Source organism: Podarcis tiliguerta, assembly GCF_965153285.1.
Source record: "Podarcis tiliguerta genome assembly, chromosome: 7".
Classification (NCBI taxonomy): Eukaryota; Metazoa; Chordata; class Lepidosauria; order Squamata; family Lacertidae; genus Podarcis; species Podarcis tiliguerta.
In genome coordinates, this window is record NC_139540.1 from 35,432,856 (window position 1) to 35,450,152 (window position 17,297).

A 17,297-nucleotide genomic window follows, 5' to 3' on the forward strand; every position below is an offset into this window, starting at 1 on the left:
CTTACTGGTTATAGGATTGTGGATTGACATTAGGGACAAAATCTTAAAGAAAACTTTCAGCATATACTTTTTGATTAATTTCTGCACTTCTGGTTATGTACTGAAGTAGGGATGAGGAATCAGATTCAGCTGCAAGGCCAGACCCTGGCATCCCACAACTCTCGTGGGCCACTGTGGGTGTGGTTTTGCAAAATGGCCTCACCACTTAACTGCCAATACTGGTAGCTTTCTTGTAGATATTATCCATGGAAGGCAGATAGATTTTTATTTTTTTTACAGGAGGTAGAGAAGATGTCTTTGTTTTTTGTGTTTTATTGCAAATGGGCAGAACTGGAGCAGCATCCTAGTAGGAATTTCTATAGGCACATCCATATTCCACGTGGATGGTGGGTATGCTTGAGTGCCACTGAATTATTTGGTGCTGCAGGTTTTCATGGAAAAGATCTTAAATTGTTTGTATCCACCTCTGTTCTCTTTTCCCAGATCACTGCATCTCAGCTGGTTATTTGTGATGATGCTATAGGGGAACAATCGCTAAGCAGGCAGATAGCATCATTAGCATGCACAGAGGAATTTGCTAGCATATGATATTTGTTATTGATTTATCCTTTTCTGCTGAAGTGTAACTAATGTAAATGAGCTGTTAACAAATTAAAATCTTCTAGGCATACAAGTGGTATGAACTTGGGCACCAGCGGGGTCACTTTGCATCTGTCTGGCAGCGCTCTCTCTACAATGTCAAGGGTTTAAAGGCTCAGCCATGGTGGATAGCAAAGGAAACAGGTTATACAGACCTGGTCAAGGTGAGCAGTATGCCTTCTTTTACTTTATAGATTGTTATCAGCAGAAATTTCTGCATATTGCATGATGCCAAAAAGAAAACTGAAATTATTTGCAAGCACAATGCATACATAGAAAAATGCAAGAGGGAAAATATAGGAGATAAAAGTACAAAATAATCATAATCAGGATAAAAATCTACATTTCATTAATTCTCCTATATAGATTTTTGTCTGAAGTAGATTCCACAGCTGCAGTTCTCTGAATACATACCTGGAATTAAATCTCATTAAACACAGTGGAACTTACTTCTCAGAAAGCATGCATAAGATCAGACTTCAGCAGATCGAACAATATGCTGCTTTATTCCTTGTGACTGACACCTAAGCTTGGTTCCAGACTTGAGTCATACTTAGAGTAGACCAACTGAAATCAGCAGGACCTAAGTAAGTCATGTGACTAACTTGATTTCAGTGGGAGCCATAGTCCATTGTGCGACATTCCTTCTTCTGCTAAGGGAATGAGTTGTGGAAGTGAACGAACACAAAAAAATGTACACGCTGGACCACTTGAGTTTTTATGGCCATAGTAAGTCTGTAATTTACACTAATTACTGGGAGGCAAGCCTTAAATTGCTGAATGTTGTAATTAGTGGATAACATGCCGGTTTGTTTTCCCTTGTGCTCTCATAACTCTTAGAGGCTTCACTGGGACGTTTAATTGCAGAAGGTAGACAACATCAGGCCAACTGAATAAATACAAAACTCAGACAACAGAGAAGAAACTCATCACTGTTTGTAGCCCTTGAGATAGACAGCTAAATTATTTATAATCACTATTCTCTGCTATTGTTAAAATACAATTTAGACTCTGTTATTAAATCATCAATTATTGTTCTTTTTTCAAAACGTCAGTGAGATTTCCATTTCTAGGACAGATTATAGAGGAACTTTAGAGGCTGCCATCTATTTTAATTGTTTGCTTTTTTTCTTAATGTTCCATGCTAATAGAAAGAAGACTTATACTCCCTCCCCCTTTCAACAGGATCACACACATTATTAAATTTTGTTGTCCCTGTAAAAGGCTAAAACATCTGGTTTTTCTGAACATGCTTTAATGTTAGCATGGATAATGTTCCCTTACAAGAAATGTTCTCTAGCATGAATATCCTCATTCATTTTGACCATCAGCACGCTTTCTTGTAGGAAAGCCCTGTTGAAATCAATGGTCCGTAGGATAAGTTTGCACACTCAAAGCTCAGGTGGGCTTCTTAAATCTGCATCCCATGATGGAATAGTCTGGCTGTTTTGGAGACTAAATGAACCTTTATTTGTTTATTTTTGTTCCCCCCAAGAGAGCTAATGCCTTATTCAAGAAGTAGCAGACAGACCTGAAAATAACAATGTTTCAGAGCAGCAGACATAATGCTATTTCTTTGGAAGTGATCCATTTTTGTTCACTTGTACCCACATATATTTATAGGTACACACAGAGAGAATGAAATTCTTGCACTGTCTGGAAAAGATCTGAGCTACCTTAAAATACTTGATGTTTTGAATCTTCACAGTTTTTTTATTTGCTAACAAATATATTCACAAAAGCCCAAAACTTCTAGAAGCAGAAATCCCCACAGAGGTAACAAAAACATTGTCTTGGATCAAGGAAACTTTAAAGAGCCATTTTCCACTCCCACCTGCTCCCATTGTGGGTATGTTAACTTTTTGTAGGCATACTTTTGAACGCTTGGGTCCATTACATACAAAACTTGCATAGACAAAGATGCAAAGCATTGCAGTACTTGGAAGACATTTTTTAAAAAAAAAAAAAAAATCAGTATATAATTTTCACAAAGACAGACCAACTACATGTGGGGGCACTTTCTTCTTTTGTTGCTGATTTTGGTAACTTAGTTTGAGCCAGATGGGGTCTCATTGTCCAAATTCAGTCTCCCCAAGCCTTCATGTTTGTAATTTTCTATTAATTTGTATATGCACCCCCCAAAAAAAATCTTTCTGGAGAAAGTACCAAATAATGCCTTACATCTCCCACCTCAGATTTAATTTTAAATGAGGGAATTGGACATTATCTTCAGGTATCCTGATATTCTTTCCAATGTCACGTATTTCATGTTGTTCTATTTTTAGTAAAAAGAGCAAAAAGCTTTTCTCCATGTGGAATCACAGCCGTGTAATCAGTCTAGCTAATATTTGCTAACTATAAAAAACAGAAACCTGAGTGAGATGCATGAAGCATCATGATGAAGCAGTGCAGTGATACAGTACTAGAGGGGCTGTTCCTTGGGTAATACTGTCAACTGATGTTTATCCGTGCTGTTTTGTATGCATAACAGCCTATGCTTCTGCTGATGCACGTATATATTTTGCTCTAATTGGTGTTATGTTTTAGATGCCTGAAGTAGCTTGCACAGTTGGAAGTTTGCCTAAGGAATTAGAAATATAAGTTGCGAAGACATATGAGAAGAACATTTGTAGTCCTCATGCTTCCATGTTAATGCTGTATAAAATTATTTCAATATTTGAAAAAAGGTAATTCTAGTAATGAGCTGTGTTTTTGCTGCAAGCGAAAAGTGCCATAACGTTCTCAGGAGAGTAGTAACAAGCTTAATAAAGACAGCTGTTTCAGTCATTTGTGCTTCTATTTCTTCTTACCTATTAAAACTGAGAAATCCAGACAAGTTTTCTCTCTGAAGCCCATGCAATCCAAATTTGTGAATTTGTTTGCAGAAAAGGTGCTCAAAACAAACTGACTTGGTGGCCTTTGACCTTATGTACAGTGCAAAGTATTTGTCTTATTCATATTCAGTCTATTCAGTGTTGAGCCCGGTTTATAGACTAATGTTAAAAATGTATTTTAATGTGTGTCTGTCCTATTTGTATGTAAATCTGGCTGTGGAGTGTAAGATGCAAAGCATTGAAGAGGCATAACAGTGCTGACCCTTCCTTGAAGCTCCCACACTCACTTCCAATTGCTTTCTTCCCAGCTGGCCCAACTTCCAGTATCAAAGCCCACTTTGGAGCAAAGCGATTCAAAGGATGGTCTTTGAGACTAGCAGTGGTGGATTCATCACTCCATGATCATGTGCCTGTTTGGTCTTCTGAATCACACTCTCCATGCTAGCTTTCCATCTAAATAGGGTGGGTCTGTGTTTGGAAACACAGTTTTGCTCACATCACATGCTTTTTGTGCCTCCGTTTAACATCATGGAAGTTAATATTGCTTAATAGGGGCTTAGGCACAGACTAGATGCCATGGTTTGCACATGATGGGCCCTTATGTGCTTGATTTCTGTTCATTAAATAGTAGTTGCAGAGGGACCAGGATTATTCCTTTCATGGTCCTAAGCCAGATCACTCCTCCCAAGCTATTTAGTAAAACAACCCCCCCCCCAAAAAAAAATGCAAGGGAGAAGCAAGGGCATACTATGCTGTCTAGTTTGGCTTTTGACTATGGTTACTGTTTAGCCAAGACTAAACTATTTCACCTGTGCTTCAGTTCAGGTGTATCTGACAGTACTGGGGAGTGTGTGCTGAGAATAATCAACTTGAATCCACTTTGCCCCACATTCAGCCCTTCAGGGGATACATGTCCCAGCTCCAGTGTGCTGTGCATGCCTGCTCCACTCCTGACCAAGCCCCACTGATGTGCTGATGTGAAGAGAAATGCTGCCTTTTATTTTGCGCAAAATGATATGTAAAAAGCAAAGTTTTCAGCCACCCCTCACGGCAGCATTGGAGTAGGGAGAGCTGGAAATGCTGTGTGTGTGTGTGTATTTGTAATATATTTGTATACACACATACCTAGGCCACACCTACCGCTATCATGCAGCTCTCAGAAAGGTAGCTGACCATCAGTGAGGCTCTCAGGCTGAAAAGGTTCAGCCACCCTTTGTCTGCACAGACTGGCATCAGCTCCCCAAATTTCTCTGCAAGTGCTGTCTGGAGATGGTTCCTGAGAGCTTTTCCAAGTGAAGCATTTTGTTTTCATGTGTTCAGGCTAAATACTTGAAGACGGCTAGCTATTTCATTTATTTTACTTAAATTCCTTAGAAGTTCAAAGTGCCAACGATTCAAAAAAAAAGTAATATAAAACAATCGCACCTAATAATGAAATATTAGCATGAGAAACTAGGACCACAATAACAATTACAAGGCAGCCATCGGAATTAAAACATCAGCATACCAAACATACCCCAAAGGAGGAAGTGTTCAGCCAAAAGCCACCCAAAACAGTTACACCCAAGGGAACCTGGCACAACTCGCTTGGCAAGGCAGTCCAGGATTCATCCTTATTGAATCGCAGCACTGCACAGGCCATAAGAAAATCACCATCCTTATCTGTGTTTCAGATAAGGAAAGCTTGCGTTTAACTTGAGTAAAGTTGTTCCCTGTGTTGGTGAATTGATATTCCCTTACCTGATCCTTTCAGCTTCTGTTCTGACATCCTATAGTACATTATTATTGATTCAAGCAAATCAAGTGGTACCTTTGTCAGTCCTCAGTACATTGTTTAGATTACATACAGATCATTAAAAGTACCGTCAGTTTATTCTAGTGTCATCAGAAATATTGTTGGCAGCAAAAAGAAAGAAAGAAAGCAGGTAACTTTGTACATTTTCCTAATAATGCTGCTTTGACATTTAGGAAGGATCACAGCAGTGCCATTCTTAGATAATAACCAAGTAACTGGAAATGATTGATTAAACAATGTTCTATATTGTCAGTTTGCAAAGCAATCTGGAATGTCTTTGACCTGTGTGATTGAGTTAGTTACCATGCAGATTTCTTTCTACACTTGAGGAAGGCTCAATAATGGTGCACATATTTCACACAAATGAGGATACCTGAGCTTTCCCCAAGCTTTTCGGGGAATGAATCTCAAGTGACTGAAGAGCTAGTATCCATGTAGAACTGAAATTCATATCTGTTGACCACCAGAGTTGAGCATTCTGCATAAGAGAGACCATGATTCAGTTCCCTTTTCTCCGACACCTTGTTACACTGGGCATTGCCAGGTGCTGGTATCAGTCATTAACCACAATATATTTGCATTGCTCTTTGGAAATGAAAGCAGTGCCCAATTAATTGCATGGCACATAATCTGGCTTTGCAAGTGCCTCTGTGATGTTAAATAGCAAAAGAATTGCTTGGCAGACTGATGCACGAATTAAACCATTTAGGCAACAGGAGATAAAGATTCTGTTTTGCTGATGAAATTAAGTTGTAAATTAAGAGGATTAACTCTGCTTAACATCAATAAGTACATAGAGAATCTGTGGAAAGCTTTGTCTGGGAAAATGTGATGATGGCAAGTGCTATTGGTTGCTTGAGTTAAGTTTGTGGACTAAAAACAATGCCATTACCCTTCCTTTAGGGAATTCATGTAATGCCATTAAACAGTATGTGGGTGAGACAGAGGTGGGAAGGCCTTGGGATCTCAACATTTATCGTATTGCTGTAGGAGTTACTCCTTCTTGATGCTTTAGCAGCAAATCAGAAATTTGAGGGAAGTGCTCTGGAAGACAGGTGCTCCTCTTTGCACCTTGGGCTATGGGAATGCTCTGCTCTCTCAACTTGTCTGGGGCCAACTCTTGCAACAGAGTGGAGTGGGGGGGAGGAGCACTGAGGATTTCACATGTCATTACAGACTTAAAAGACATGTGTACATTGTGCTGCATTTATTTCTGGAATTCAAAGTATTGTTCTCAATGCTCTGTTAGCTCTCTTGGTATTGAAAACTCTGGTGCGCTGTGACTGTGAAGATCAATACTCTTGTTAGCGCATAGTATAAAATGATCTGCTGAACACCCCCCTCGGCTAATCAAAAGCAAATTAAAGTGGAGGCCACTTTGGTAGGTGGCTGGGGATTATTGAAATTTTTATGATGCGAAGGTAATTGAAACTAAGAAACTACATGGATCGTTTTGTTTTAAACCCTTAACTGAATGAAAAATGGAAAATGGAAAGGTTGTTAACGATGCTAAATGCTTTCTTACTGCTACTGTGTATTTTTAAGGTAAAAATAAATCAGAATGCTCTTTAAATACTAAATTAATGTATTATTTGGTATTTTTTGCCTTTTCAGTCCTTAGAGAGAAACTGGAAGGTGATTCGAGATGAAGGACTTGCTGTGATGGATAAAGGAAAAGGGCTCTTTCTGCCTGAAGATGAGAACTTGCGGGAGAAAGGTGACTGGAGCCAGTTTACTCTCTGGCAGCAAGGTTTGTAAGCGCTAATTTCCTCCTCTCTCCGGTCACTCAGTTTCCATGCTGCAATTTTAATAAAAGCTGTCCTTTTAATGGAAATGGGTTTGTTCCTGTGAAGTCAGACTGCAATAAAATGAAAATGCATGGCTGTTCTACAGCAAGTGCTGGATCCAATCTATTTGGGCCAGGTGGCCTCAGTGGGCCCACATCCTCCTTGACACTATCACCACTTTTTGTTCACTTGTCCTTTCTCTCTGTGACCAATACATTCAGCCTCACAAAGGGAGGGGATGAGGCAAGTGGAAGCTGCTTACCCTTCTCATTCCTGCCATTGCCCACTTTTGTGCAAGGACTGGGGGAAAGGGACTGACAGCAAAAAAGAGGAACAGCAAGTCCAATAGGCACTCGAGACTTCCTGATACGAGGATCATGCTTGTCCACATGGCAGTAAAAAGTTAGAAATTGTCCTATGCATAGAGAAGCAGTCTTCTTTTTCCCTTGATCACTTCCTTTCCAGCAGAGTGATGTACTATCAGGCTCGAGGGATTCTCTCCTCCCCCCGCTAGCATCAAGGATCAAAGAAGAAACAAGAAAGTTCATATATGTGGTTTTATTCAGTAATCGTGGAGCAAGGAAAACAATCCAGTCCTTAACTCCGTGGTGACGTTGCTCACTCTGAGCCCATCCCCTTTCTCCAGCAACAGCCCGTGGCTCTATGGGAAGCTTCAGGAGTCAAATGTCGTTGAGCCCTTTGCTCTTGAATTCTAAGTGAGCAATGAGTATGTGGTGGTGGTGGAGGAGCTTCTGTTCTCTCCAAGGAAGTCTCTGTTGGCATTTCTCCAACTCCTCCTCCTTCTCCTAAGATCTCATAACTTGGAAGCTCTGCGTTTTGCTGTAATACAATCCTCTCTCCCACTTCTCTTGAAACTACTGGAGATCCCCCCCCTAACCCTCCTCCTCCAAGGGAAGCAGAGGAGAAGGAGGAGGCGATTCCCAAACCTCTTCTTCAGTCCAGTCCCTGACATGTACATAAGAACATTAGAAGATCAGGCCCAAGGTCCATCAGTGTTTGCAGGGCAGCGGCTGAAGAAGGAGCCAAAAGGGGTTTCTTGTGTGTGTGATTCTTGTGGCTGATTAGCTGCTTTCCCTGGTCAAAGGTCAGAGGGGGCAGGGTTTCTGTTGAGGCAGGTGATTAGCTGTGGGAGGAGCTTATCAGTGTTTGCAGGGCAGCGGCGCACGCCTATCGGCGCGCGCAGTTTGAACCATCTTTTAGATTTAGGGGAGCTAGTCTCAAGCCCAACGACACATTCTCAAGATGGAGGGGGAGGGAACAGCTGCAGTCGCCTGCGGTTCCTGCGCAATGTTTGCCATCTTGCCAAAGGTTGCAGGCAGCTTTACGTGCAGCAATTGCATGTTGATTGCCCTCCTAAAAGACAAAGTCCAGCAACTGGAGGAACGTGTAGCTACGCTCCAAAGAATTAGAGAGCTGGAGCTCTTCTTGGAAGCAACAGAGCACACCGTCTCCACCAAGGAGGAGACAGGAGACTCCCCTGGGAAGGAGGCTAGTTCACCAACACAGGAGCCCGATATGTGGAGAAACGTGACTCAAAGAAGTAGGAGGCCCAGGGTTCGCTCTGATTGTCTAGAAATACACAATCGCTTTGAGGTCCTCTCCCCTAGCATGGAAGACGAAGAGCAGACTCCATTTGAGGATCTCTCCCTCATTACAGTCGATCACGTATATGAAGATGAGCAGCAAAGTCAGTCCTCAGGGAATGTGCAGGCGACCTTGGAACGGACTGCTCACGGAAGAACCCTGACCAAACCTAAGAGAAGGCGTGTAGTGGTGATAGGGGATTCCCTACTGAGGGGAACAGAAGCAGTGATCTGTGGGCCTGACAAGATGTCTCGGGAAGTGTGCTGTCTCCCCGGGGCTAAGATCCAAGATGTAACTGAACGACTGCAAGGAATCATAAAACCCACTGACAAATACCCCTTCCTCTTGGTTCATGTGGGAACCAATGACACTGCAAGCAATAGCCTCCAGAAGATCAAAAGAGACTACGAGGCTCTGGGCAGGAAATTGAAGCAATTAAATGCACAAATCGTCATCTCATCTGTCCTCCCAGTTGAACGACGTGGCCCAGGGAGAGAGAGGAAAATAGTGGAAGTAAACAGCTGGCTTCGCAAATGGTGTAAACAGGAACGGTTTGGATTCTTAGATCACGGACTGCAGTTTCTTGAGGATGGACTTCTGGCAAGCGATGGGCTGCACCTCACAACGGTTGGGAGGAATGTTTTTGCCAAAAAACTAAGAAACCTCATCAGGAGGGCTTTAAACTGACTAATGTGGGGGAGGGAGACAGTGCTCCTGAAGGTAGGAGTCTATTAATTGATGAAGATGATCATCCAAATGTCATAGACCAAATGGAGCAAACAGCAAGCAGACCTAGTGGTGGGAGGAAAAAATCCTTAAATAAGAGACACGGGGGAATGACTAATGGACTTCAATGTCTGTACACTAATGCACAAAGCATGGGAAATAAACAAGATGAGCTTGAGCTCTTGGTACAGCAAACTAAATATGACATAATAGGCATCACTGAAACCTGGTGGGATAAGTCCCACGATTGGAATGTAAAAATGGAGGGATACAATCTATTTCAGAGAAACAGACCAGACAAGAAAGGAGGAGGAGTGGCGTTATATGTCAGGGATGTGTATACCTGTGAAGAGATCCAAGATTTAGAACCTCAAAGCCAAAGTGAGAGCATTTGGGTCAAAATTAAGGGAGAGAAGAATAACAGTGACCTCATTGTGGGAGTTTACTATAGATCCCCAAGCCAAACGGAGGACATAGATGATGCCTTCCTGGAACAGATGGCCAAGCATGCAAAAGGAAGGGAGATAGTAGTAATGGGGGACTTCAATTACCCAGATATTTGTTGGATGTCAAACTCAGCCAAGAGCATAAGGTCAAACAGATTCCTCACTGGCCTTGCAGACAACTTCATTGTCCAGAAAGTGGGAGAAGCAACAAGAGGAACAGCCATTTTAGATCTGGTCCTAACCAATGTCGATGACCTGGTTAATGGGGTAGAAGTGGAAGGATCATTAGGCGCAAGTGATCATGCTCTTCTGAAGTTTACTATACAACGGAAAGGAGCAGCCAAGCATACTAGGACTCAATTTCTTGACTTTAAGAAAGCCGACTTCATAAAACTTAGGGAAGTGCTGGGTGAGATCCCATGGACAGTAATACTAAAAGGAAAGGGAGTTCATGATGGCTGGGAGTTTGTTAAGAGGGAGATAGTAAAAGCACAACTTCAGGCAATACCAATGAGACGGAAACATGGAAGGTGCCTAAAGAAGCCAGGGTGGCTATCTAAAGAACTTTTAACTGAGTTAAGATTAAAAAAGGATGTGTACAAAAAATGGAAAAGGGGGGAAACCACCAAAGAGGAATTCAAACAAATAGCCAGCACGTGTAAACACAAAGTCAGAAAAGCTAAAGCACAAAATGAACTCAGGCTTGCTAGAGAGGTTAAAAGCAACAAAAAAGGCTTCTATGGGTATGTTCGTAGCAAAAGGAAGAACAAAGAAACAGTGGGGTCACTCAGAGGAGAAGATGGTGAAATGCAAACAGGGGACACAGAAAGGGCTGAACTCCTCAATGCCTTCTTTGCCTCAGTCTTCTCCGATAAAGAAAACAATGCCCGACCTGAAGAATTTGGAGGAAATGATTCAGCAGAGGAAACACAGCCCAGAATAACTAAGGAGATAGTACAAGAATACTTGGCTAGTTTAGATGTATTCAAGTCTCCAGGGCCAGATGAACTGCATCCAAGAGTATTAAAAGAACTGGCAGATGTGATCTCAGAACCACTGGCAGTCATCTTTGAGAATTCCTGGAGAACAGGCGAAGTCCCGGCAGACTGGAGGAGGGCAAATGTTGTCCCTATTTTCAAAAAGGGGAAAAGAGAGGACCCAAATAATTACCGCCCAGTCAGTCTAACATCAATACCAGGGAAGATTCTGGAGCAGATCATTAAGCAAACAATCTGTGAGCACCTAGAAAGGAATGCTGTGATCACCAATAGTCAGCATGGATTTCTGAAAAATAAGTCATGTCAGACTAACCTGATCTCATTTTTTGACAGAATTACAAGCCTGGTAGATGAAGGGAACGCAGTGGATGTAGTCTACCTTGATTTCAGCAAGGCATTTGACAAGGTGCCCCATGATATTCTTGTAAAGAAGCTGGTAAAATGCGGTCTTGACTATGCTACCACTCAGTGGATTTGTAACTGGCTGACTGACCGGACCCAAAGGGTGCTCATCAATGGTTCCTCTTCATCCTGGAGAAGAGTGACTAGTGGGGTGCCACAGGGTTCTGTCTTGGGCCCGGTCTTATTCAACATCTTTATCAACGACTTGGAGGATGGACTCAAGGGCATCCTGATCAAATTTGCAGATGACACCAAACTGGGAGGGGTGGCTAACACCCCAGAAGACAGGATCACACTTCAAAACGACCTTGACAGATTAGAGAACTGGGCCAAAACAAACAAGATGAATTTTAACAGGGAGAAATGTAAAGTATTGCACTTGGGCAAAAAAAATGAGAGGCACAAATACAAGATGGGTGACACCTGGCTTGAGAGCAGTACATGTGAAAAGGATCTAGGAGTCTTGGTTGACCACAAACTTGACATGAGCCAACAGTGTGACGCGGCAGCTAAAAAAGCCAATGCAATTCTGGGCTGCATCAATAGGAGTATAGCATCTAGATCAAGGGAAGTTATAGTGCCACTGTATTCTGCTCTGGTCAGACCTCACCTGGAGTACTGTGTCCAGTTCTGGGCACCACAGTTCAAGAAGGACACTGACAAACTAGAACGTGTACAGAGGAGGGCAACCAAAATGGTCAAAGGCCTGGAAACAATGCCTTATGAGGATCGGCTAAGGGAGCTGGGCATGTTTAGCCTGGAGAAGAGGAGGTTAAGGGGTGATATGATAGCCATGTTCAAATATATAAAAGGATGTCACATAGAGGAGGGAGAAAGGTTGTTTTCTGCTGCTCCAGAGAAGCGGACACGGAGCAATGGATACAAACTACAAGAAAGAAGATTCCACCTAAACATTAGGAAGAACTTCCTGACAGTAAGAGCTGTTCGACAGTGGAATTTGCTGCCAAGGAGTGTGGTGGAGTCTCCTTCTTTGGAGGTCTTTAAGCAGAGGCTTGACAACCATATGTCAGGAGTGCTCTGATGGTGTTTCCTGCTTGGCAGGGGGTTGGGCTCGATGGCCCTTGTGGTCTCTTCCAACTCTATGATTCTATGATTCTATGATTCTAGTCCAACAATCTGCTGTTTGCACAGTGGCCAACCAGCCACCTGTGGGATGCCTGCAAGCAAGACAGGAGTGCAACAGAACTCTGCCCACCAATCTTCCTGGTGTTCACACACACACACACACATACACACACATAACTGAATCAGTTGCAACCTTTGTATACCAAGCTATTTAGATTTATAACAAACTTGTACAGAATTTACAGAGATACTATGTTTTTGTCCTACTATGTTTTTTGTTCAAATTATTAACAATGAAAAATGTACTGTGGATGGGCTTTCTCATAATTTGGAAGGCTTTCCCCATCAATCCCTCTTTGCATGGAATCAATATTTGTTTTTGGAATTAGAAGGTCTGTGGACTTGTAATAGACTTAAATAAACTTATGAATTTTACAGAGAGAATTTTCAAGTGTTTGAATAACTTTGAAGGTTAACGAAGGAGAATTTAAAGGTTGATTAATCTTTTGTTTTAAGAATTCAGATTCCTGGTGCTTAAGTTGTGGTTTTCCCCCTCCTTCTAGGAAGAAAAAATGAAAATGCATGCAAGAGTGTTCCCAAAACATGTGCCTTATTGGAACGATTTCCAGAGGCTACTGGATGCAGAAGAGGACAGGTACTAACTGATACAGAGGGGAAGAGAGAGGTGGGGCGGGGGGGAGAGGTGTTATAGGGAATGTTGAGTGTTTAATGTGCATAACAGGCCATTGTCCAGGCCTCATTGAGAATGTGCACGTTATATTTCAGTGAAGAGGGGATTGTGCACATTTCCTGGTTATTATGCATCTTGGGAAATGTGCGTATTGTGGCTTAATTTTTAACATTCTCTTGCCATTATGCATAATCCCCAACAGGCCTTGGGTAATGTACATATATTGACTGCATTTTGTACGTTCCCAGGACAATATGCACATTATCTGATCTGTATGCATAGTCTCAAAGAAACCTGCCTTTTTTCTATTTCTTGTTCAGAAGTGTGCAATCTACACTCCCCCGGTTGCTTCTGGCCCACTGCGTGGCATCTACCTGGGTCACAACGCTACTGATCACCTAAGTTCCCCATGTAGTTCTCCTTTCCACCATTCTCAGCTGTTTCCCAGTCAGCTGAGCAGCACAAGGGGGGCCATATAGAGATGCAAGTTTTAAACTTTCCTTCCCACTCCTACAATTCTGATAGAAATACAGCCCCTTATTAAGTGTGCTCCTGCACACTGCAACAAACCATTTTTGGTGTGACCTGAGGGTGGGATTGTATTGGAGCTCTAAAGTAGCTCTAGGAGATTCAGCTCTAATTAAAGCTCCTATCATGTGCTTTGGAGAAGTTAAAGAACCTTTATATCAAGGTTCCTGGACATAGTCATGAACAGGCTTGCTAACACAAGATGACATAGCAGTGCTGGCTTGTCAGGCTGAATTGGTTTGAACACAGTCCTATACTCTCTGCAAGTTAGAGTAATTGAACTGATTTTTTCTTAAAAAAAACCACAAACTGTGCCTCTCTCTGCAGATCAAATATTCTGTCATGCACCCAGGGACTCATGTCTGGCCTCACACAGGGCCTACAAATTGTAGGCTGAGGATGCATCTAGGCTTGGTGATTCCAAAAGAAGGGTGCCAGATTCGGTGTGCTGAAGAAACAAGGTATCGCCCTCCTCCCCTATCCTCCGGTCTGGGGTTTATGATGACAAGTTCATGTACTATAAGAGTGGGGACAGGAGCCAAAGGGGAAGAGCTCCCCAGCAAACAGAGTCAGTACTCTGTTTAGGGAAGCTTTTAATGTTTAATAGATTATTGTATTTTAATATTCTGTTGGAAGCCGCCCAGAGTGACTGGGGAAACCCAGCCAGATGGGTGGGTTATAAATAATAATAATAATAATAATAATAATAATAATAATAATAATAATTCAGAACCTGGTGAGTCTGGGCAGAACCAGGTTTTTTTTGGGGGGGGGGCTGGATTAAATCTGGAAGACCCTGGGCAAAGTTGTCAGCATTTGGTTACCAGACAGAACACACACGAGTTAAAAGCACTGGCTGGTTGACATGCCCTATCATCTATCTATCTATCTATCTATCTATCTATCTATCATCTATCTATCTATCTATCATCTATCATCTATCTATCTATCTATCTATCTATCTATCTATCTATCTATCTATCTATCTATCTATCTATCTATCTCTCTATCTAGTGAGCCTAAGACTGCAATTTAAGGCAGTATACAGGAAAAATTCTGAAAAAGCTAGTGTTGTTTTCCAGTCTGCCAATCATGCCAAAGCTGCTTTGGAACTGTTACTATTGTAGAAACCCAGTTAGTGGTTTTTGTGGGGAGGGGAGGGAATCACATGTGCCAATCATCTTCCTAACATGTAATTTTTTTTATATATATATATATATATATATATATATATATGCAGGTTTTGGTGTCCTCGGGTGTCTTCCCGTGTAAAAGTTGGGGTGTCTAGGCGACGTTTCGACGAGGTCTCACTCGTCATCTTCAGGCTGGTGCTTTCGGCTTCTTGTTACTGGAACAGAGCAGGATCTCAGTGTTTGAGTTCCTATAAATACTGTTGAGGAGGTGTGGTGTATAGCCTCCAATGTTCTGGGCAGAGAGGAGGTTCCCAGGTTCCTCTCTGCCCAGAACATTGGAGGCTATACACCACACCTCCTCAACAGTATTTATAGGAACTCAAACACTGAGATCCTGCTCTGTTCCAGTAACAAGAAGCCGAAAGCACCAGCCTGAAGATGACGAGTGAGACCTCGTCGAAACGTCGCCTAGACACCCCAACTTTTACACGGGAAGACACCCGAGGACACCAAAACCTGCATTCCTGTACCCGTGAAAATCTACGAAAGCAAATATATATATATATATATATATATATAATGTGATTGCAGCTACTTCCACCAGAAATTTTGGACACTTGCCAGCATATACCTAATTTAAATACTGCACCACACATGTCAGTTTGTGGCAGCCGTTAGCTCCTATTGACTAGTCACTGACAATAATATTTGTTTCCAGGAGTTTGAGCTGAGTTAGGTGCAAAGGGATGTTGCTCAGAAATTTGATAATGAGAAATTTAATGAATGTTTAGCTTCTCCTAGTCATTGTTTGTCATTTCCATTCCAAGCTTTTACTTATTACAAAAGAGAAAGTCATTACACAATCATAATATATTACTGCAGAAAAGCCCTCCAAAAACCTTACCCAGCTCTTTTACAGGGATAAACATGATCTAGATCAGATGCTGCAATTAAAAATTCAATATGAAATATGACGATACAAATAATTTAACCTTAATAAGCTGTCAAAGGAGAGTTCCGTATAATACAGGAGTGTCTAGTGGTAAGAGATGGGCATTAGTTGATGCAACCAACATAGCCCAGTGTTGACATAATCCTAATTGTACGATATCATGTTGTGATTATCACATTGTGGTACTTTTCATTCATAATATAGTGTGGCATACACACACAAAAACCCACATTTATTTCCATTTCAGTGGTAGGTTGAGCAATTGATCCCAGAAACCAATTAATGGCCCTGGCAATTCTGTAGCTGCTTTGTTTTGTTTTGTTTTGTATGTGTGTGTAGCAATCTCTTTCAAGGCTATGTAAATGACAGAATCCTCTTCAAATTTTCAACAGCAACACTTCCCTTGCACTAGTGTTTTTCTCAAGAATCAGAACTTTTGGTGGCTAATTAATGCAATTTTTAAAATAAAAACAAACAAACCTTTCCTCTCCCTTTAAATAGAGTCACTTTCTTACGCAAGTTTGTCACCTGCTTTCCACCAGAATTACACAGAAGCTAAATTTAAGAACTGGCATGGTGTTGCCTATAATCCTGCATGCCAGTTTACAGGACTGACTATTTTTATCTTTGGGTTTCATATATCTGGATTAGAATTAACATTTATTCCCACTTTTCTATTAAAACAACACTTGAAGCAGCTATCCAAAGTTCTGGTGTGTAAATTTAGGATTGAGGTTCCTCATAGCCATCACTTTAAAAAATCAGTTTAAATAAATGAGTTTTCTTTCTTGATTATGACACTTCCACTGTATTGTATTTTCCATTAGTCAAAGTATCAGCCAAAATGTTCAGCGCTATGAATTTAGTTGAAAGAAGGTCCCTTTTAAGTAGGGTGAACAAAACACTTCTGAACATCTTTCCAATTGTGAAGCTTAAATCCTTTCCTCTAATTGCTTCCTCTGTTTATTGCTCTCTCTTGAATTTTCTTCTCTTTAAATCTTTATGGTAATGTGATGTCCAGGGCTGTTTGCAGTATTTAAAGCTCAGTCTTGTTCTCATCAGAGATTAATTATGAGAAGACTGTGGCCTGCTCTCATTGTAGAACTAGGGCAATGCTGGAGTGAGGTGAGCGATGGATATTCTTGCCTATTGCTCTCTGCTTCCGTAGGATAATCCCTGAGTTGAGAGCTGGGGTACAAGCTCTACTTTCAGAGTACTAATCAGAGACTTTGCCAGTCACAGACTTTGGAGGAATTAAGAGATGCTCCTAAGGTTTCCTGTTCACAGGATCATGAAAAAAGGAGGAAATGGTGGTTAGAAATATAACGTGTTCTGTGTAAACCTGAACCTTATGGGGGAAGCCTTGCAGTTTCCCATCAAGAGGCCAAATTAATGGTGTGAATCAGGCATCAAAGAGAAAACTCATCTGACCCAAAAAGGTCTGTCATACTTGTGTATGGTAGAACCAGCGAGGCAAGGCAGCATCTCTTTCCAAGAAGGTTGCTATCACTGGATAATTATTATTTCAAAGAGGTCCAAGGTTGTCACATCTTGCAAACTGAAATTGGGGGATGGGGAAAAGGAAAAGTGGCCCTCAGTGGCAGCTAGATTAGACAACACTGGGCCAAGCTCAGGAAATATGCTATGAACTGATATAATGCAACTCTGCAAAGGG

The 17,297-nt window shown here is 41.6% G+C and overlaps 1 protein-coding gene across 5 annotated transcripts in view; it reads left to right on the plus strand.

The window, feature by feature from the left end:
• The window catches only part of ASPH (aspartate beta-hydroxylase), a 93,350-nt gene that overhangs the window by 72,699 nt on the left and 3,354 nt on the right, over positions 1–17,297 (plus strand). For 4 of the 5 annotated variants that reach the window (XM_083451034.1, XM_083451042.1, XM_083451043.1 and 1 more), the window contains 4 exons: positions 666–803; positions 6,883–7,018; positions 12,882–12,973; positions 13,865–13,998. In XM_083451034.1, the coding sequence (XP_083307160.1) occupies positions 666–803; positions 6,883–7,018; positions 12,882–12,973; positions 13,865–13,998 (500 nt within the window). Of the gene's footprint in view, positions 1–665; positions 804–1,479; positions 4,179–6,882; positions 7,019–12,881; positions 12,974–13,864; positions 13,999–17,297 lie in introns of those variants that run through there. The other variant, XM_083451044.1, reaches the window with a different exon arrangement.